The sequence below is a fragment of the Artemia sp. Qi Xiang Cuo genome, chromosome 18 (assembly GCF_049724085.1).
Source record: "Artemia sp. Qi Xiang Cuo chromosome 18, ASM4972408v1, whole genome shotgun sequence".
NCBI classification, from domain to species: Eukaryota; Metazoa; Arthropoda; class Branchiopoda; order Anostraca; family Artemiidae; genus Artemia; species Artemia sp. Qi Xiang Cuo.
In genome coordinates this window covers 9,205,514-9,228,598 of record NC_142811.1, presented here as the reverse complement: position 1 = coordinate 9,228,598, position 23,085 = coordinate 9,205,514, and the positions used below count along the sequence as shown (strand labels likewise).

At 34.8% G+C, this 23,085-nt stretch overlaps 1 protein-coding gene across 3 annotated transcripts in view; it reads right to left on the bottom strand.

Moving 5' to 3' along the window:
* LOC148941181 (mediator of RNA polymerase II transcription subunit 4-like) overlaps positions 1 to 20,706 on the bottom strand; it is a 30,962-nt gene extending 10,256 nt beyond the window's left edge. Inside the window, exons 1-3 of one of the 3 annotated variants that reach the window (XM_089104658.1) lie at positions 20,584 to 20,706; positions 10,112 to 10,220; positions 3,889 to 4,008 (exon numbers count right to left, since the gene is read on the bottom strand). In XM_089104658.1, the coding sequence (XP_088960784.1) occupies positions 3,889 to 4,008; positions 10,112 to 10,220; positions 20,584 to 20,639 (285 nt within the window). In that variant the 5' untranslated portion in view covers positions 20,640 to 20,706. Of the gene's footprint in view, positions 1 to 3,888; positions 4,009 to 10,111; positions 10,221 to 20,544 lie in introns of all 3 variants that reach the window. The other 2 variants (XM_089104659.1, XM_089104660.1) reach the window with 2 other exon arrangements.
* Between the last annotated feature and the right edge of the window lie 2,379 nt (positions 20,707 to 23,085).

Sequence of the window (23,085 nt, the reverse complement as noted above, 5' to 3'; positions counted from 1 at the left end):
TCGTGTACCTGTAACAAAACCCCTGTTTAAGAGAAACTGGTTGCACTGAACCCATTTAACTGAACATTTGTTGAACTGAAACCCGCTTGACTCAACCCCATTCAACTCAAATACCATTTAACTCAACGTCTGCGTAATTCAACCCTTATTTAACTCTACTCCCAGCCAACTCAACCTATCCTAAAGCTTGAATTATAAGGAGGTTGAGTTGATAGGGTTGAGTTAAACGGGGATTAAGTTGCATGATGGTTTAGTTCGGTGAGGATTGTTTTCAACGAGGTTCAATTAAACAGAGATTAAGTTGGGAGAAGGTTCAGTTAAATGGGTAGAGTTGCAGGGGATTCCGTTAGACGAAGGTTCAGTTCCACAGGATCCGCCACCAAATATTTGGCTTTTATTCGTTTTTATCTTTGACTCTCAGTTTTTCAGTGTCTTTGTTTGAATTTCTCTCTCTCTCTCTTTACTATTTCCTGTAACATATTGTTACTTATTTTTGTTACACTTGTTTGTAAAACAAGCTTCTCAACTTTTCCAAGAGGGCAAATTTTTATGCTAAATCCTCCTATTTCTTCTACTAATAACAACTCACCGCAGAACCAAGCCACCAGAGGCCAACACAGCAACGCACGCTCCTCCTCCGTCCCAATCTATTCAAAGCCTCCCTTTTTACAACCTCCCAGGAAGTTCCCATTTCCATTAAATTTTTCTTTATGAAGTCCTCCCATCCCAGACGAGGACGACCTGCTTTCCTTTAAGCCCTAGACGGTTGTTCGAAAAGAACAATCTTTGGCAACCTGTCATCCTTCATCCGCACAATGTGCACTAGCCACCTCAACCTTTTTTTCATTATAGCCCTAGAAAGCAGGATTGAACCACTTTTTTCGTAGAGCCTACTGTTTGAGATACACCCAGTCAGCCGGGTACCCAGAACAATCCGTAGGCATTTTCTCTGAAAATATCTAACAAATCTTCATCCGCTTTCCGGAGCGTCCATGCTTCAGAGATTTGACCACTGTAATCACTGTAGCTTCTAATATTCTAATCTTGGTTTACAGACTTATCTTCCTATTCTTGCAAACTTTATTTAACCGTGAAAAAACACCCTAGGCCTTGGCTATTCTACTTTTAACGTCTCTGCCGTCTTTGCTAATAATACTACCAAGGTAAGTGAAGCTGCCCACCTGATCAATCTTTCCGTTACCCAACGTCACCTTTTCATCTTCACTTATTCAGAGCCTTAGTGACTTAGTCTTCTTAACATTAATTTTCAAACCTATTCTAGCACCCTTACTCGCAAAACCACTAAAAGTTCATTCATTTTGCTCACACTTTCATCTAGGGTGCTTAAGTCATAAGCATTATCCTAAGCCCAGGAGAGTTTTTCCTCCCCATTTGATTCCGTGGTCTCCCATTGACTTTCATGTGCTTTTTAAGACAAAGTCCGTCAAAATAATCCATATAAAGAAGGATAGAACACAACCCTGCTTAACTTCTTATTTAATACAAAACCAGCTACTAACCTCATTTCCTACCTTAATCGAAGCAGTGTTATTCTCGTACATTGCACTAATCACTTTAATGTATTTGTCTGGTAAACCATACAAGGATAACCCCTTTGCTAAAACTCTTCTATCAACAGAATCGAACGCTTGCTCATAATCTATAAAACTGAGGACCAAAGGTATTTGACGACTCAGGCACTTCTCAATTATTAACCTAAGAGTGAAAATTAGGTCGACATATCCTCTACCTTTTCTAAAACCGCACTGTTCTTCTCTAAAAACTTTGTGTACAGCATCTCTCATTCTAAAAAGTATCATATTACTAAGTAATTTACTACCTACAGAGACCAGACTAATGGCTCGATAATTACCACAATCACTCTTATCACCTTTCTTATTTCATCCACTGTAATCACCCATTCGAAAGAGCAAAACCACTCTTCACATTTTTATCTAAACAAAAAATTTAATTACTAAAACAAATAAATTTGAAAAAAAGTAGCACTGAAGGTCTAGTTATTTTCGCATTCGTCTTAGTCGATTCAGTCTCAACATCTTGTAACTTATCATACATACCTACACACACTGAACTTTTTAGTCATAAAATGAGCAATAAGTATTCTATTATTAATACCTTCCCAGCCTAAACAAGACTTACCAGCTCCCTTATTAATCATGAGCCCTATTCCCTGTCTATGTACCCCATCCTTCCTGCCTGAGTAAATAAATTCTATATCACCTAATTTCATGCTTCCAGACCCCTGGGATATGAATTTCTGAAACTCCTTATAAGTCCAATTCGAATTGTCTGAATTCGTTAGTCAAAATGTTGATACGAGTCATTTTGTAACGTCGTAACAATCCGAGTTCCAATTTTCATGTTCTTTAAATCATTGAAATTATTTAGCCTCAGCAAAAGAAATGATCCCGGATACCAGTGCAGGACGGGGATCATATATCTTCTCGAGTCTACACCGAAGCGCTAAAGCCAGCTTAGAACAAGACAGCTAGAAGTCCCTAGAACCTCCAGTATGAATAGAGGTTTTGTGCAATCCTGGGCCTATCTTGGCGACAACGTGGTTTTCAGCACTTGGCGATGCTCTTCCATCAACAAGAGTCAAAATCATGCACAGACAGTCTCACGCCTATTATCTCTGACTCATTATATATTCATGTCTACAAATATTATGCTACTATGGGAGGCATCCCTTAGTAGATAAATTAGCTAGGAAAAGGTTTCAGCCCAAAAACGCCCGTCAAAAGTTTCCCCTAAAAACCGCTAAATATTCTAGTCATCAATTCTGAGTGAAAACGGGAAAAGAATTGTTTAAAATAAAAATAGCACACCTTACTTAAAGTCTGCATTAAATAAAGAAAAAGGACAAAATATGTTGAACTAATCCATCTGAATACACAAAAATTTCTTCTGAATAATTATGGAGCCAAATGAATGCACATGGACCTTAAAAGTCCAAATTACACGAAAAAAAAATCCCTAAAGAGAGGCGTAAAAATTTTAATTAAACTCACAAGCAGTCAAAAATACCCTATAATAAGGAAGAAAACTTGCCTTGGTTTCAAAACTTGGCCAACTGACATATATAAAATGACATTTAGCTGTTTCTGGCTAAATGGCATTTAGCCAACTGATGTATATATAATGACATGTTATCAGTTTCCTTTACTTTTACCTGGCTTGGAATAAAAACGACAAATCAGTGACAAAAAAAAGAAAAACAATTTAATGGCCAAACTGAATATATTATCCTATTGTGTTTGTTATCTGAATTTTTGTCTCGAAACATGATTAACAGTTTTCTTTCTTTTTTTGTGATAGTTAAATTAAACGGAAATACTTTTCATATTAAGCATTAGGTTCTCTAGCTTTTTGTTTCATTTAAGGGGGCTGCCAGCCCAACTCTTATTTGAGGTAATTTCTTTTTGTTTTAAGTTTAAACCAAGCCTAAAGTAATATTGGATCCATCAGTATCATCTCTCAAATAGTTTTACCTCCTCATCCTCCTCCTTTCACCTCCAAATCATAAAACATGTTATCATTCTTTTCCATATTATTTTCTAAAGCTGCACCATGACTGAACATATTTTCAGATTGTTCTGTCCATGTTTCCTAAAAGATTTCTTTATCACTAAACAAAACCTTACTTCTATCTTCAACAGGAACTTGAAATTAGCTTTAAGAACCCCTCCCCCCGCCCCGACAAATAGAACAGTGCTGGACTAGAACCCACACTTTTCCATTGTGACCCCCCCCCCACATACGCACACAAAAACTTGAACTTGCACCCCTCTACCTTAAGGTCGGACCAATATGTGTACAGATATTAATAGTAACAGGACAAGTTTCAATGAAGTTCAACATATTTACCAGAAGTTGTTCTGCATCTGATAGCTGCTTTTGAAGTTGATTTGTCAGCTTATCCATTTGGTTGATCTCAGTCTGTAAAGCTAGGACTTTCTGGTGGACCTCAACTTGTTCTTCTGCTTTCTAAAACAAAACAAAAAGTAAATAAGCCATTGGTATAAAGAGTTCAGCCCTAGAAAGAATATTACCAGATAGTCTTATTGCAGTCTTTCTACACAGAAAAAATAGAAGTGGGACAAAAGTAGAGTATCCGCATTGATGCACACATGTTCAGATCTTAGGGAAGGGGGAGCAACTGTAGAAATTTTTAATGAGGGGGAGGGAGGTTAGGCTGTCCTTATTTCTAGGAACAAAAATTCTCCCTTCCTTATCATCAACCAGTGTCTAGTTTTGATGCCAGAAGCCTACAATTCCTAGTCAAGCCAAAATTCAAATAAATGCATGCCTGACCAGCTATGTGTAATTCAGCTTGGATTTTTAAACCTTCAAAATCAGACCTTCTTCCAGACTTATGCTGAAACAGTTTCAAAAACAAATTTTTATCACTTTCAGGAATTTTCTTTTATATCAATGCTGAGAATTGACCATACTCTTATCAGTTCACAGTTTACGTGTTCTTGTCGTTTTCTGTGACCTCTAATAGTGGATTATTTTTAGTTTCACAAGGTGGAATTTTACTGTTACATACAAAGCAATTACTGTTTCTTAAACAATATTTTTTGTGGAAAACTAGTTTGTATTCAAAACAATTAAATTGGCATATGTTAAGCATTCTTTTTCTCTGGTCACCCCTCATTCCCCCTCCTAGATCCAGTAGTTCATTGACTGGGCTATCTATTGCTTCATTTTTTAACCTTAAAACCAAAGCTTGCACATAAATTGTATTCTCCTTTTCACTCAAAGACTTTATAAAGCGGGAAAGCAAGCTTTACAACCCTTACCATTGCATCCAATTTGTGTAGCCTTTATTATTTTATGATTTTATTTCTCAAAATGTGATCTTTTATTATAACATAATAAGCGATTTTTATTTTTAAGCAATATATTTGATAGTAAATGAGATTTGATCCCCCCCCAAAAAAAAGAAACGCTATGTGTTAGGCACTCCCTTTCTGTGGTACCCTCTCCTTCCCTCTAGATCCAGAGTTCATTGATTGGATTATCCACTCCTTAATTTTTAACATTAAAACAGAAGCTCGCACATAAGCTTTTATTCTCCTTGTGACGCAAAGAGTGTGTAAAGTGAGGAAGCAAGCTTACAACCATTACCGTGGTATCCATTTTTTGTAGTCTCAGAATGAAATATTTCATTGTCTTATATAAAGCAATCAATATTTCTTAAGCAATATCATTTGTAGAAAATTACTTTCTATTCCTAAAAAATAAATTGACATATGTTAAGCACTCCCTATCTCTGGTACCCCCCCCTTCCCTTCTACACACAGCAGTTCATTGATCGGACTATCCACTGCATCATTTTTTAATCTAGAACACCAAGGTTGTACAAAAACTTTTATTCTCCTTGTAACTCAAAGAATGTATAAAGTTACAAAACAAGCTTACAACTATTTGATGACATTCCAGACATTCATAGACAGAAACACTGTAATTAAAACCTCTTTAACATAAAGACAGTCGGTCTCCCCTATTTTGCCAAAGGAAAGACTAATATTATGGGGAGTAGTCCCTTCCAAGTGAGAATTATTTACTATTATTTTATAGAAAAATTCATTAAAAAAAAGGATTTACAATCATTAGAGCAATAACTCAATTTGAGAACATCGATTGGTAAAGGTTGCGAATAGCAGCTCTTCAAAAGGAGACATTCTAAAACAAAAAGAGACACATTTTAGATTGCTAACTTTATGCTCATATTTGTAGTCTTGTTGCGGTTTTAACAATTCATCTACAGCCTTCCTCTAATGGTCTCATATAGCCATAGGCTAAGAAAAAATAACCAAAGAAATTAAGGAATTCTTACTTTATAATATGTACAAATATCAGTGGATCATACATTCCTTTTTTTCCCATCTTTATTTGTTTTGCATCAGCTTTCATCAATTATCAAGTTACTTTTTTCTACACAGCCTAGGGCTACATGAGACCATTCGAGAGAGATTATGGATAAAAACACGAAAATGAGCACAAAACCAGCAATCTGAAAATGTGTGTCTTTTTGGTCTAGGATGTCTTCTTCTGATATTAAATAAAAATAAAAAACAAGTTTTTTTCAACTGAAAGTATGGAGCAGCATCAAACCTAAAACGAACCGAAATTATTGCGTATATGGAGCGGGTTGCCCCCTCCTCAAGACCTCATTCTTTACATTGAAGTTGCTGATGGAATTTCAAAAAAATCGTATTATTCTAATTAAACAGCCTTTGTGTTTCAGGAGTCGTTCTTAAAGAATCAAAAAAAGGTCAAACTTTAGCGTAAAGAGCGAGGTCTTGAGGAGGGGGCAAACCCCTTTCATATACGTAATAATTTCTGTTCGTTTTACGTTAGATGTTGCTCCTTACTTTTAGTCAAAAAACCTTTTTTTCAATTTAATTTCTGATCGTTTTTAATAATGCCAGGAAATCCGGCTCCCTCTACATGGAAAATTCCTTCCCCCGTGGAAAATTCCTTCATAAAAAGTTCTTTCCACTTAAAATACCCCCCGCCAGGGAAATCCCCCCAGACAATTCTATTCTAGCTGAAAATTCAACTCGTAAAATTCAATGCAGACGATTGCGGGGGGAAATTCCTTCGTAACTCACTTTCGTTTGAAAAATACTAATTTCTGATTGCATGAAAGTCATACCAGAAATCCTCTCCTCTGTGGAAAAGTTTTCCCGCAAGTAGCCCCACCTCCGGTCCCTAGTAGAAAGTTACTACTGCAGAAACTTTCCAATGGAAAATTTATCCCGTAGAAAATTCCCCTATGGAGAATTTATCTCGTGGGAAATTCCCCCCCCCCCCTACGGAGAGATAATCTAGACAACTCCAACCCGGTAAAAAAAATTTCCTCGAACGATTCTCTTTAACATGTCTACATGTAAAACTAAGTCGGCAAAGATAAAGTAAGACAAATAAAAATAGTTTCGCATAGGAATTCTTGCAAATTCCTCTAGCGTAAATTTTCTCCAGGAACGTTCACCCCCGAAGATTTCCCTCCCCATGGAAAGTCCTCATAGCAGAAAATTCACTCCCCCCCCCCCAAAAAAAAAGTATCTGCATACTTCCCTATAACAAATGCTATATCTAAACAATGGACAAAATGTATGACTTACAGGCTTTTCCCCAGGGACTGTAGGAAGTCCTGTTATGCCCAAAGACATAATTACTGGACTTTTCAACTATGCTGAACAAAATGGTTATCTCAGAATTTTGAAAAATTTTATATTAGTCGACATTGAGGAGAGACGGGGGTGGGAGGATGGCTAGTTGCATCCTAATCTTTTTGGTCCACTTAAAAAGGGCACTAGAACTTTTAATTTCCGTTTGAATGAGCCCGTTACCGAAAATCTAGGACTGTTAGTTCGATACGATCACCCCTGGGGAAAAAATAAATAACAATAAAAAAATAAATAAAATAACGAAAAATAAAGATCCGTGATCATTCTTCTGGCAAAAAATACAGAATTCCACTATTTTCAGATGGGAGCTTGAAAAAAAAGTCTGGCGGGGCTTAAACTTTAATTCGATGCAGTCTCTAGCCTAGGAATACGCAATAGTAGGAATGAATTCAAAGAAAAATAAGAGGTATAGGGAAGAAACCACAGTTTTAAAGCCTTAACAATTTCTGCAAAAAAAAGGTTCTAAAAGATGAATTATTTTAAAAAACTTTTTCCACAAAAAAGTTTATCAAAGAAAAGTAAAGAGCTGCATTAAACCAAAATAAGCAGAAATAATGTTAGATTTCAAACAACAAATCACCATTAATAAATAAATGAAACTTAAACCGAAAATCACAATAAATAACTGAGTCAAGCTCAAATCAAGCAGGAAGACCAGAACACAATTTGCACTTTAGTATCATAATGAAGGGATTGTTTTCATCGGTCGTAAATTTAAATATTTGGTTGAATGTTATTTATGTATCCTCGAGATTGAATTCGGATGCACCTTCAAGATCGATTGAGAATTGACATTGCATGCTTAATGGCTGAGCGTGGTTCAAGGTACAAAATGATTTGATAAATGATTGATAAAACGCTTGCAGCTTATTTGCCTAGAAATATTGCTTTTTTTTAATATTGAGAGATGACAAAGGAAGAACTATTTTGCACAGTATTGACTGCCCAGACTTAGCAACCCGCCAATCCGATTGCGTATGTAAAAAGACCTTGACAGCAGGGACAGTCAATTCTCTTATGTTTAGAAGAATCAGGTTCAGGGAATCCAGCAAAATCCTATGAAGTGAGGGCAGTCTTAACAGCTAACAGGGCACAACAGGCTCAACATACAGTTACTCAAAAACAAGCAATGCCTTGTTTTTTGGAAGCTGACAAAGTTGGTAATTCATCTGTGGTCTAAGTCTTTATTGCTTAAAACAAGAGGTGATTATCCAGGTGTTTTACGGTGCCTACGGATTAGAGCCTTTATTTATTGTGCGATTCTTTGCCTCAGATTTAGCCTCAGATTTAGATCAGATTTGCCTCAGATTAGCCTCAGATTTAGCTCGAACCAATAGTAAAGAAATTTTTTTTCAGGATAGAGAGGGTCTGTTGTTTAAGCATACCTTTGGGAAAACCCTGAGACAGGGAAAATCTAATACGCTTGCCCTATTCCGTATGCAGGATGAAAAATATGACCCTGTGCAATCTTTGCAAGACTATTTAAGTTTTACAGAGGAAGGTTGTTTACTGCTGTCATACAGGTAAATTTTAAGGAAAATCAGAGGCGATGCCTTCATAAATGAGCCCCTTGATTATACAACCATTTATAGGTCCCTAAAGACAAAGTAAATCAAGCTTGGGCTATCAGTTGGTGAGACGCCACACAGTCTTGAAGCTAGTAGAGCAATAACGCTCTTCACAGGAGGAGCTGAAACTGAATAAGTAATGGCAACAGGTGACTGGAGAGCATGGAAGAAAGTGATGTTGAATGGGAATGGAGACACTTTGAAGAATTTAAAAAAATTGGCTAGGGTCTATAATAACCTTGATAACTTAAAGAGGTTTTACCTTACTTTTTTCTCGATTTGGTCTAAAAGCTGATAAAATTTGGGGGAATATTTGTTTATATTTGATAATAAATGACTGTAATATTATGGTAGTTTTTGGGTGACATGATCACAGTAGCATGATAGGGATGGTGCTCTTTTTCCCTAATCTTAGCAAGCTGGGAGCTGAGTAGGATGGTGAAATATAGATTACTATCCTAACCATCAAACAGCTGAATAACAGGCAGTTCATATTTGATAGAGCTACTCTAATAGAGGATGGAGGTAGTAATGGTGTAAAAGGCTATTTTTAATTATATTATGGAGTTAAAAACAAAAAATGAATGAAAAAAGGAAATAAATTATAAATAAAGAGAATCGAGAATATAGATGGAAATAAGCTCTCAGCAGAAACAACCAAACCTTTTTGGGGTACCTTATGGTGCTCTTGTTGTCCAATCTTACCAAGCTGTGAAAGCTGGGAGCTGAGTATGATGGTGAAAGATAGATCAATAGCAGCGACTGATGACAAAACGTGTGGATAGGATCAAAGGAAGGCAGAGCTGAATACAGCCAATGCAAAATTTATCAAATATCCAAGAGAATATATCCAAAAAGTAGCATGTAACTGTTGTGTTAACTAGTCAAAGACTGAATTGAGACTTAAATTGGGATTGAGTTATATGAACCTGTAGGGATTAATCCAGATTACTGATTGCTAATGTGGTAGGCCCTAGGACACATACTTGGCTAGTTTGTTGTAGGACAGACACTAAGTCTAATATATGAACAAAACTGTCTGAATCTTGAGGTCTAGATAGGCCTGTGTGTAGAGATATATGTGGAACTAGACATGCGTATGAACACTGCTTAAAAGGAAGTATTTTGTTGCTTATGGAACGGTTTTGTGTTATTACTTTTGTATATTTTTTATGTTCGCTTCCCATATTTCTTTTCTTCGCGCTTATAAAAACATTTCCAAAATCTGTATTATTTGCAGAGCACTCTAAACAACCATGTGGTTTTGGAAAGCAGTAAAATAATTTTTTTAAAGACGAATAATAAAAGAATTTTACATACCTCAAGCAGCTGTTTCATATTACTGTCAAGAAAAAGCATAGTATCAACAATTTCTTTAATACTTTGGGTTCGGTTTGCTCTTTGGGATGTCACAACTTCTATGAGTTCTCTAAAAAAGAAAATCAAGGTGTAATTATAAAAGAACATTAGAAAAAAGTAAAATATTTTCTATATACATTGACTTATCTATCAACAAGTGAAATGACATCATTTTTATACAATCCTACAAAAGGGCTTATGCCAGATTTGCCCTCACCTGGATTATCTGTCTTGGCTTTTTTCTACAATTAGCCATGGCCTGATGCCCACAACTACTTGATTTTAATTAAAAATTAACATATATATATATATATATATATATATATATATATATATATATATATATATATATATATATATATATATATATATATATATATATAGATGGTAAAGGCACCAACGATTCGACGGTGCACTTTTGGAACCACTGTCAAAATTTTCCTTCAAAACATGATAACTCTGCTTAGTCATGAGTTGGAACACCATCTCTAAAAGCAGTTGTTATATTTTGACAATACAAAACATGGACACTATATACACTTAGATAAGAAAAGATATATTCAATCAGTTTCCTGTTTTTGACACAAAATGAGATCCTGACAGATTTTTAACTATGTAATGTTCAAACTGTCAATACTTGTTTTTTTTGCAAAAAAAAGTTGGGATCAGCACCATTGCGTCCGTCAAGACACATCTGATCTTCTCTAAAATGTAGCCACATTGCCTTTTTCTTGATAAAATCAAATTAAAATGGTAACTAATATTATATTGACAAAACTATGTTCCAAGTGTTGAAAATTCTTGTCTGATGTAGTGGAAAACCAGGCCAACTAAAAATGTTCCTTCAGCCAAATTCAAACGCAAATATTGGCTTCTATCTTGAGATTCATTTTCTTTTTTAGAATATCTTGATGTAACCTTGTCGAAATTTTCGACAGACAGCAATAGACCCTGTTGAAACATAGGTGACTCTGTCAAACTTCATTGAACATGTAAAACAGATGAGAAACAATTGGTGTTGAAATTCAAGGGTCCTCTGACAAAAACAATAGTCAAATTTATGGGTACTTTCTCAACAACAAGAGATTTTGATGATTTTTTTTCTAATAATATTTCACATGAAAAAAAAACATAAAAAAAGGTTATTATTAAATCGTAATTTTACTGATTTGACGCTAGATGCTAGATTTTTCCATCATCTAAGGAACTACCACTTGGCCTCATACCACGTTCATATTTTGGGTTGGTTGATTGCAACATCCTAATTCATTTATCACTGAATAACTTTAAAGTAGACCCTCTCTTAGTAAATTTGGTATATGTTCTTTCAAATAGATCCCGATTTGTAAAACACAAAAATGTTCTCTATGATCCCCTCCTTACTTGGTGTAGAATTCTTTAAGGAACCTTATTAGGACCACTCTTATATCTAGTATTGATTAATGAAATTGGTAAGAGAATCTCTCCAAGGGTGATAATGTGTAGATTGATTACCTGCTGATCCTCAAAGTATGTCATAGAAATATCAAAAGTGGCCCCATCAAAATCAAAGTGTTTAGGACAAGGCCAAAAATTTACATACAAACATAAATTCCACTATGTTAACTATAATAACAATAAACTTCTTAAAATTCTTGAAATCTACTCCCATTTTTCTAGACCCTATTCCACCCAAAATGCAAGTGAAACATGTTAAACTCCTTGGTGTCACAAATTTCTAATAATGCATGTTTCAACAATTCTGGACTTTCCAGACAAAGGATAGTCAAAACTAAACCTTTTAAAGTGGATTAAAATGACAGATTAACTTTGAAATGACTAAATGTTGACAATATTTTCAATGTGAAGAACAAAGAAATCTTTGCTAGACCTTTAAAGCTGAGAGGAAGTGGCCCATTCCAGATAGTGTTTAGAAATACTATTCTTGTGGCACATGTGCAAAAATGTGAAAAAAAGGAAAAAGGCATATGACCTAGGTCACACAATTACACTCCATATGATTATCCAATTTTGTTCCTATAGCCTACCTCAGACAATCTTTCAGTTTTTTGCTCATATACATTTAATAGTGTCTTATAATAGTGTCTTATACATTTAATAGTGTCTTATACATTTATATATATATATATATATATATATATATATATATATATATATATATATATATATATATATATATATATATATATATATATATATATATATATATATATATATATATATATATATATATATATATATATATATATATATATATATATATATATATATATATATATATATATATATATATATATATATATTATGCTGATGATTAAACCATCTTAGACAAAAATGTTAGCCAAACAAAAGAACTTGAGGTGTTGCAAGTTCAGGGTACAAGAATAGGTTTAAAAATTAATGTCAAGAAGACTAACTTGCAAAGAATAGAAATGAGTAAAGGTGAAGAGACAATGTTGGATAAAAAAAGATCAATCAAGTGGACAGCTTCACTTAACTATGTAGTATTATTAGCAAAGATGGTGGGTGGAGTAAATATAATAGAAGTAGAATAGCCAATGCCCCAGGTGTTTTCTCATAGTTGAAAAAAGCTTGGAAGAATATAGAGATAAGTAAGCAAACCACAACAAGAATGCTGGAAGCTACAGTGATGACAGCAGCCAAGAATGTTTCTGAAGCAAGGGCACTCCACAAATGGGAAATAGCTCTTGGACAAAAGTCAAAATCCTTTCCCTTCACAAGAATCCAAGATCCTATGTTGCTGAAACTGCTGACAAATTTAGACTATATCTTCTGATGCTGTTTCCTTTCAATCAAACCACTGGTCACCCCAGCAGCTCAAGAAAAAAACAAGGATATGGCCTACCAGCATGCACCCTCCCCCAATGTTGAAAATCCTCACATTAATTCTTATCCAATGAAAGAATCCCAAGGATTTGACCAGGAGTTTAAGCATAAAAAAGCCATCACTTTTGCAAAACTTGTGACCAAATTTAATACTTGCCTCCAAACACCCTATGTACATGCAGAAGTTACACCATGCCCCTCTCTATCAGTAAACTTTCTCCAGAGCCACAGTGGCAGAGTGATTAGGCCAGTAAAATGGCTTGATATATAGACTTTGTTAAGTGTAAAGATGAGAGATGTAGCAACATTTATTGTATTTACTTGTGCTTTGTTTGTGTATGCTCTTTCTTACATTGCTTGATTGTGCTTATTTATGATTTTATTATAGATACTTGGGTCTTATTAAACCATTGAATTAAAGAGTTTTACAATACCCATTAACTGAATTAGCAATGACGAAGTCAAGAAACATACAAATGAATTGTAAATATATAATTTGGGCTACATGTTTGTACATTGCAATAAAAGTCCTAGCCAAGTGGTTAGCACTCTGGACTGGAAATCCTCAGATCAGGGGTTGAGTCTATGCATTGTTGGTTGTTTGGTTTGGAACAGGGGTTAATAGTGTGACCCTCTAAGCTCAGCCCCAGTTGACCCAGCTGTAAATGGGTACTTGGAGAAATCTGGGGGAAAAACACAGGAAGCATCAGATGATTTGCCCCCAACCATGCATTACACTCTGAGCCAAAGGCATCAAATTAGGAGATCAGTACCTGCACAATACAGACCATTGGTCAGCATACATTTTTTTGAAGTATATATTTGTACATTAGGGGAGGATGGGGGTAGAGTAAAGTGAAGCACCTTAGGAATGATATAACTGTTTTTTTAAGTTACCTTCAGGATTTGGTGCTTTATTCTAAAGTGGGCTAATTCTTCCTCCTCTGAAGGGTATTGAACTTAATGCATTTTTTACAGTACAGGGTAAAAGCTGAGGCTATTTAAAAAAGTAGGCTAGTTGAGATAGGTGAATGAAACTTCCAGGGACAAATTTGGGGTTTAATATATTAGGCCCATTTTTTAGCATTAAGATCTTACATCTTTTTACAAAGACTATTGTTTTTTAACTCTTATTTCTTTCAGGACCTTGCACCTCACAGATGTTAGCAAAAAATGTGAAGACCACCACCGTTCCCCTAGATAGAAAAAAGATGAGAAAACTTCGATAATCTACTCATCACTGTTCTCAGACCTCTGATCGGAACAGAATGATGAAAGACGTTTGCACAAAAACGACCAAAGATGTAAGAACTTTGTTCAAAGATTTCACTTTTAAGCATTTTCTGGCAAAAGATGTAAGATCTTAGCACATGGATGAGTGAAAAAACGTCCCTATTATATCCTTTGAAGGCATTATCTTGAGGTAATTAAATACATGTGTGTATAACTTAGGGCCCATTTTCAAAAGGGTAAAAGTTGAACTTATGTTCATCTGCTGTCCTCATTAAAAACAACCTTTTGTTGATTTGAAAGGTAGGCTAATTAATGTTTTTTAAGTTCAAAACTGAACTGAATCCAGTTAAATGAAAACATTCAATAAACTAATCCAGTACAAAAACACAAATTCATGAGAAAACAGGATTTTTACTTATGCATTTTGCAGTAAATTTCTAGGTGGCACTATAATTTAGCTAAAATGAAAGTGAAAACGTCATTTGATGCCTTTTTTATGCTCTTTCATAATTGAATAATCACTTCTGGGCAAGTTGCATCTTGAGCCCTTAAAGTAACCCCAAAGGTATTTCATTTTTGTAACCACATAAAGAAGTTATCAACACTAGCGAAGTTATTGAAAAGAGGTTAAAAATATATCACTAGTTTATAAATAAGTTACTCAAGAGTAATATATTCCAAAAATACTAATTTATAACAATTCAAACTTCATGTATTGGGCAACTCAAATATAAACTGTTTCCCTACCGTTTCAAGTTTTCCAAATGCCATTAACCAAAATAGCACTGAATTTTGAAATTCAGAAACTTTGCCATTAACAATTCAGGGTATGTATATGCACATTAGGGGGGTGGGGGGGGGGGTAAAGTTCATGGTAAATTTGCAGTGGGCCATATAATTGGTAAAATTCTACTTTAGCTACTATTGGCTATATTGGAAAGGGGCTAGGTTAGAACAATGAAACTTTCAAGGATGGGTCTACAGGCTAAAGTATGTCCCAGGAAGGTATTTTGAAGTACCTACCTCTACTCCTTTTCCCTCTAGAGGGTTCTGACCTTTGATAACTTTTAAAAACCTGTGGGCTATAAAAGTGAAACCTTGCAAAATAGATCTTCTGCTTAAATGAAGTACAACAAAATTGTTTTCAGCTTCACAACTTTGCTCAAGCCCAATTTTTAAGGTTTTAAAGATATGCAAAAACATTTCCTAAATTTTGAAAAAAAAATCATTGATATGGCTTAAAATTATACAAAAATAACAGGAATTGCATTTTCAGAACTAAAGCCAGAGAAAAGGAAACCAATAACTGAAAATTAACATAAATTGTTGTTTTGTACAAATTTCAATAGGTAATAGACCTGTCATGTAGACAAATTTCAGGACCCTCTAGAGGGAGGAGTGGAGGTAGGTACTTTAAAATACCTTCCGGGACATACTTTAGCCTGTAGACCCATCCCTAAAAGTTTCATTTTCCTAACCTAACCCCATTCCAAGATAGCCAAAAGTAGCTAAAGTAGAATTTTACTGTGAAAACATCCTTTGATGCTTTTTATGCTCTTTCATAATTCATATAAAATACTTTTGGGACCCCTTTTAGGGCTCAAGATGCAATTATCCCCAGAAGCAATTATTAAATCATGAAAGAGCACAAAAAAAGGCATTGAATGATGCCATCACTTTCGTCCTAGCTAAATTATAGCACCACCTAAAAATTTTCCCATTTTGCCATGCATCACTCTTGTATCAACCAACATAAATTGAATTGACTATGATAATCCATGGTGGCCAGCATTCCCCTGTGGAAAATAAGGCTTTCCAAATTGACGAATTTTATTTGAGTTTTATTTTTTAATTTCCACAGGGGGAAGGCAATTTGGTACTTGTGTATTATGCACCACTCACTCAAGTTTATGCTGTGTAAAACTCAACAACACACTGTTTTTTTTTTGTTTTTTTTTTTTTATTTTCTTTGTAACTTTAGAAATAAATTTGGGCTATGGATTTGCACATTAGGGGGGGGGGTAAAGTATAGTGGGTCTGCATGCAAAATGTGTTTGGTACAATTATTCTGCATATTACATAGATAGATAGATAAGTGTATTTTAAAGCCAAATATTCAGCCATGAACACAGTAAAATAACAAAAATGAAAGGCAAAAATAACATAAACTTTGATCAGTGATCATAATAAAAAACTTAAATGAAATACTAAATTAACCTAATAATAGTATTCAATACTTGGAAAAATAGTCACTGAAAAAAAAAACATTTGACACTTGAAAAAAACACTTAAATGAAACATTATATTTACTTTATAATGGAATATTTTTAATTTTTTTTATTTAACAAAATTTCCAGATACCTCACTATTTTTCTGTAATTTTTTAGCGGCCATATACCTAGAAAAATTGTTTTCTGAATTAAAACTATCCAAACACTATCCCCCCTCCCCCCTCTATGTGCAAATATAGTCTTTTCAACACAAATATATTTGTGGGTTTTTTTCTGAGTTTTTAAGATGCTTCTCAATTCCTCTTTTTCCCATTCCTTAGCACTTTTCAACCAAACTAAAAAAACTCCAATAAAAGTTTCAAACTTAGAAACCTTATTTTCCACAGGGGTGGAGGGTATTTTCTGCAAGGGTATTTCCCAAGGAGGGGGTATTTTCCACGGGGTTACTTTCTGTGGGAGGATATTTTTTGTGAGGAGGGACATTTTCTGGGAGGGTTAAACACCCCCCATTCACCATATTCATTTAGGCCTACATTATTTTACTGTGTTCATGGTCATATATTTGGCTTTAAAATACACTTATTTATCTATCTATCGAATATGCAGAATAATTGTAACAAACACCTTTTGCATGCAGACCTGCTATACTAAGAAAAAAATTACATTTACACTTACTATAGACCCAGAAAAACTATCAATTCCCAAATTTATCAAGGTAAAGACCCTATCCCAATAGGTGAAAACTCTGGTGTCTACAGAATTCTTTGCTTGTGTGGTCTTTTGTATATTGGAAGAACTGATCAGCAACTTACAGATAGATTAACTCAGCACTCTAGTTCAATTAATAATACACTTAAAAAGCAGAAAATTTTGACTCTGACTTTACAGAGCACATTTTAAAAAACCCAGACCATACTATTTTGTTTTATCTAGCTAGCCTAATTTTGCATGACAAAGGTATTGTCCAGCACTACAGAGAAGCTGTTGAAATTTATATATACCAACATTTAGGTCTAGCTTTGAACAGGGATTCAGGTGATTTAAGAATAAATGAATCATATTTTGGTTTTCTAAAAGAGAAGCTGATACTTTAATAGTCCCAGATATAAACCTTGTAAAACTTTTTCAATCACTTAATCAGACACTTCAACAACCCCTTAAGTCTCAAAGAGTGTCTGCAAGGAATGCAATTATTAAAATCAGGAGTCAGATGACATAGCTCTCAAACTCATTCAATGCTGTTTTGTTTTGGTTTGAGTGAATGAAGGTTTGTCTTTTATTTCTCAGTTATTTGCTAGTATCTGTCAATGGCAGTTCAATTTTGAAAATCTTTGCAAATCACAGATATTGGTGAGTGACTCACTTTTATTGTTGTTCAGTATTTGGTTTTAATTCTTAAAATTTTTTTGGCTTTTATTGATTTTTATTTATCTTTCAATTTTTTGTTTTTTTTCACATTAACCCTGACGTTCTGCATTTTATTTGTTGGTTTGTTCTTTAACACTTGCATTGATTATATTTTTTCGTTATGTGCTGAATAAGAGAGCCATTTGTCCCCCCCAAAATATTTGCTTTGTTGTTTTTTTCAGTATTTTCATTTGGCCTTTAAAAACCCCATTTTTGCTTGTTTTTCTTTCTTTACACTATATTTTACCCCCTCCCCCCTGTAATGGGCAAATCTATAGCCAAAATTTATTTCTAAAGAAACAAAGAAATTAACAAAAAAATTATGTGTTCTCAAATTTTACACAGTGCAAACTTGAGTGAGCAGTGCATAATACTCAAGTTCCAAAATTCTTTCTCTCTACCAAAATTAAAAAAAATTAAACTCAAATATAATTCTCAAATTTGGAAAACCTTATTTTCCACAGGGGGGTATTTTCCAGGGGGGTAAATGTCTAGAACCAATAATCCCAAACCCAGATATAACAAAGGAAATATAAAATTTAAGCTATAGACCTATATTTGCATATTATGGGGGGGGGGGGGGTTGGAGGTAAAGTAATGTGGAGTTGCAGTAAAAATAGCCTATAGGCTAATTATTCTGCATTTAATGAAGTTTGGATTTTTCTTAACATGTTTCCTTACAAACAGCCCCATTTTGACTTATTTAGTTTAGCATTTTAATAAATTTTTTGTTGTTCATATTATTGACTAATGAATAAAATAAACATACCACTCAATGCCTTTTTTATGCTCTTTCCAAATATAGTAGTCATCTTTGTCCAAAATGGATTTTACCCCCACCCCTATATGTACCAATTCAGTGAATATATTTTCATGTTAGGGGGTGGGGGAAGTTTAAAGTTACCTCTCATTTACACCAGAAATAAAATTTGCAGTAGCCTAAAATTCTGCTTTAATTACTTTTGGCTATCTTGGAAAGGAGTTTGGTTAGGAAAATGAAACTTTCAGGGATGGGTCTACACGCTAAAGTATGTCCCAGGAAGGTATTTTGAAGTACCTACCTCTACTCCTTCTCCCTCTAGTGGGTCCTCAAATTTGCCTACTTGACAGGTCTGTACCTATTGAAATTTTGACTAAATAATATTTTACTTTAATTTTCAGTTGTGCATTTCTTTTTATTTGACTTTAGTTCTGAAAATGCAATTCCTGTTATTTGAGTAGAATTTTAATGTTTTTAAGCCATATTAACATATTTTTTTCAAAATTCAGGAAATGTATTTGCATATCTTTAAAACCTTAGCCTCATTTTCAGGCTCAGCAGGTTTGAACACAGGTTGTTCTTGTCTAGTGCATCAAGCCTTTTCACAAAGTGGGTTCTCAAGGAAAACACAGGGTTGAAACTTCACAGCTGAAAATGCTTGATGCTGAGGAATAGAATTACCCTCTCAATTACTTGGACTATCTGTCTTGTTTTTTTTCTACAATTAGCCATGCATTGATGCCTACTGCAAAATACTTGATTTTCAATTCAAAATCAACTGTTTGGGATCCCAATGAGCAAACTTCATGGGCTGTGAATTCAGGGTGGATAGCCATTTTTGAATTTACCCCCAATGAGTGCAGAACTTGGGTTTGAACCTGGTATTTCAATGGGTTCCAGATTCAAGGAACCCAGGTGCAAACACAGGGAGAACCCAGCAGCTGAAAATGCTTAGAAGCAGATTCCTGTTGAACCTGCAACCCTAAAAACGCTTGATGCAGAACTCAATAGCAACCTGTGTTTGAACCCAGTGCCTGAAAATGAGGCTCTTATAAATTGGGACTTAGCAAAGTTGTGAAGCTGAAAACAATTTTGTTGTAGGCTACTTCATTTAAGCAGAAGATCTATTGGTAAATATCTACCAAATCATATCATTGACTTATGCATAAAGTGAATATACAGCTTGATGCCTTTTTTTATGCTGATTACAAATATAATAATCATTTCTATTGGAAATGAATTTCAGCCCCCCTATATATGCCAATTCAGGGTATATATTTCTACATTAGGGGGGCAACTTTTGTTTCTGATATAAATGGGAGGTAAGTTTAAAATTTACCCCCACCTGCCTAATGTAGAAATATATACCCTGAATTGGCATATATGGGGGGGGGGGCTGAAATTCATTTCCACTAGAAATGATTAGGTTATTATATTTGTAATCAGCATAAAAAAGGCATCAAGTGGTATATTTACTTTATGTGTAAGTCAATAATATGATTTGGTAGATATTTACTGATCTATTTTGCAAGGTTTGAGTTTTATAACACACAGATTTTTAAAGGTCATCAAAGGTCAGGACCCTCTAGAGGGAGGAGTGGATGTAGGTACTTCAAAATTCCTTGCCAGGACATACTTTATCCTGTAGACCCATCCCTGACAGTTCCATTTTCCTAACCTAACCCCTTTCCAAGATAGTCAAAAGCAGGCTAGCTAAAGTAGAATTTTACTAAATTTGCCCCCATCCCCCTAATGTGCAAATATGTACCCAGAATTGGTGTATATAGGAGTGGGGTTAAAATTTACTTTGGACAAAAATGATTAGGCTATTATATTTGGAAAGAGCATAAAAAAAGGCATTGAGTGGTATGTTTACTTTATTCGTAAGTCAATAATATGAACAACAAAAAATTTACCAGCCTTTTATCCATAAGCTTACATACTAAAAACTTTACTTTACTAGAAGTTCAAAGTCATCAAGACTTCTAAGGAGTTGAAACTTTGTTGCCATCTTTTGCCTTCTGCTTCTTCTAGCCTAGCTATTCGGTTTTAGCTCTTTAGTTTTGAAGGACTTCTCTAGCCTCGTTTTCAGGCTCTGCGGGTTCGAACACAGGTTTTTCTCGTGTAGTGCATCAAGCGTTTACACAAAGCGGGTTCTAGAGGAAAACACGGGGTTGAAACTTCTCAGCTGAAAACGCTTAATGCTGAGGAAGGAACAGAGCTGGAGATTTTGAAAATAAAACTGCAGAAAATTATAAGCAGAACCTAATCTAAAAAGGACTATAATAGATGCTAAATATAAATTTCGGAACAATTTTGCGAATAATCTCTCCAGAGAGACACATGTGCCAATTATACATAAAGTCATAAGCCACATCTGTGGGAAAAAGACTTCCCCCAACACACTCCTGTATGAGCTTATACATAATAATACCAATTATGACAATGATAATTAAAAAGCTAAGCTATTTGCAACTCTTTTCGTTAATAAGCAAACATCAAATAATCGAAGCAAAATGTCCCCAATTCCTATGAACCCAAGTTACCAACCACGCCCAGGATCCGAGTATATAACTAGTCCATTTTCAATCCAGGATAATGCAATCCTACAATACATCAATAATAATGCAATACATCATATTAGGACCAAAACTAGCGGCAGCTATGACAATATACAACCTATATGGATAAAGAATCTCACCCCTTCATACAAACAGGAACTGCTAAACTGTTATAATAACGCTTGGCCATCTTCTATGTTCCCCACTACATGGAAATGTTCGTCCCTCCTACCAATCCTAAAGAAAAATAAACCCAAAGATAACCCTGAGTCCTATAAGCCCATAATGATTACTCCTGTGATGGGTAAAATAATGGAGAAAATGATCTATTACAGACTCCTCTGGTTTGTTGAAAAAAATAATATGATCCCTGACACTCAAACTGGATTCAGGAAACACCACTCGTCAACAGATGCTTTCATTTTACTAACAAATGCAATAAATGAATCATTCTCAAAAAATAATGTCCTAGTTGCAGCTTCCCTAGATTTTGAAGGGGCATATGACAATGTGAACCACCAAATCCTTTTAAATAAACTTGCAAACCTTGGACTACCCCCCAAGCTAGTATATCTTATAAAATCTTTCATAGAATTGCAAAGTTTCATTGTTTGTGTTGGTTCAGCCTCCTCACCCCAAAGGACAATAACCAAAGGCCTACCTCAGGGAGCGGTCCTCAGTTGCCTCCTTTTTGCCCTATATCTCTGGGACATGAACCTCCCCCACACGAATCTACAATATGGTGACGATCTGGTGCTATGGTCATCTGGCAATACCTTTGAGATAGCACAGTAAAATCTGCAAAAGTTACTTTTCCAATTTGAAAAATTCTCTCAACATTCAGATTTACCCATTGCACCTACCAAGTCAAAAATAATCCGATTTCACCGAAAGCGGAACCATGTTAATGCAAAACTAACTCTAAAGGTTCAGGTTCATTTATTATTCAATCTTACATAATGACACTAAATATATAAAGATATCTGGCAGTGAGACAAGCTCGTTTTGCACAGATAAAAAAAGAGAAAAACAATAAAGAAATATACGGATTTTCATTCAAAATGGTAGACTTCACAAACAAATATAAATAAATCAATAAATTTAATGTTAATTACTCACCACATCACGGCAGACACCCACCCGACGATACATAAACAACTCTCAACCAGCAATGGGACAAGAAGAAGGATATCAAGATCCGAGAGGGATCAAAAAAAAAAGAAGAGAATATTATTATAAGGAGAATATATTAATAATAAAATAATAATTGACTAATAAATGTCCAAAAGGAATGATTTTATTTTATTTTTTAAAATTCCAATCGACACATCAAAATCAAAAATAGATTCATATTGGTTCCACGCGGCAGCCACACTATTTCGTAGAGAAAACCGGGACCTCTCTGAAATTATCAATGGCTGGCGTAGTTTGCGTATGCTGCGAGCTAGATGAGAAGATGGCGGAGCAACTGGGAACAAATCAAAAGAAAAGAAATAACTGGGCAGTGACAGGAGATTATGATTAACCTTGAATAAAATCGAGTTAAAAGTAACTGCAAGTTCAACAGGAAGAATATTCAATAAACAATATAAACTATTTGTAGAAGACTTACTGGGGAAAGACGCTGGGGAAGGAAGATAACTTTTTAAAATACAAAGCGCCTTATTTTGTTGCCTCTGAAGCGGAATTAAATGGGATCTGAAAGTATTCAAGTAAATAAGTGGGCAGTAATTTAGATAAGAATGAACAAGAGCGAAATAAATAGAACGCATAGCTTCGAACGGCAAAATGATTTTCATATGTTGCATAATACCCACGTTCCTTCCAAGCTTCAATCTTATACCATTTATATGCGGCTTCCAACTCAAATTTGAGTCAACCAGCACACCAAGGTAA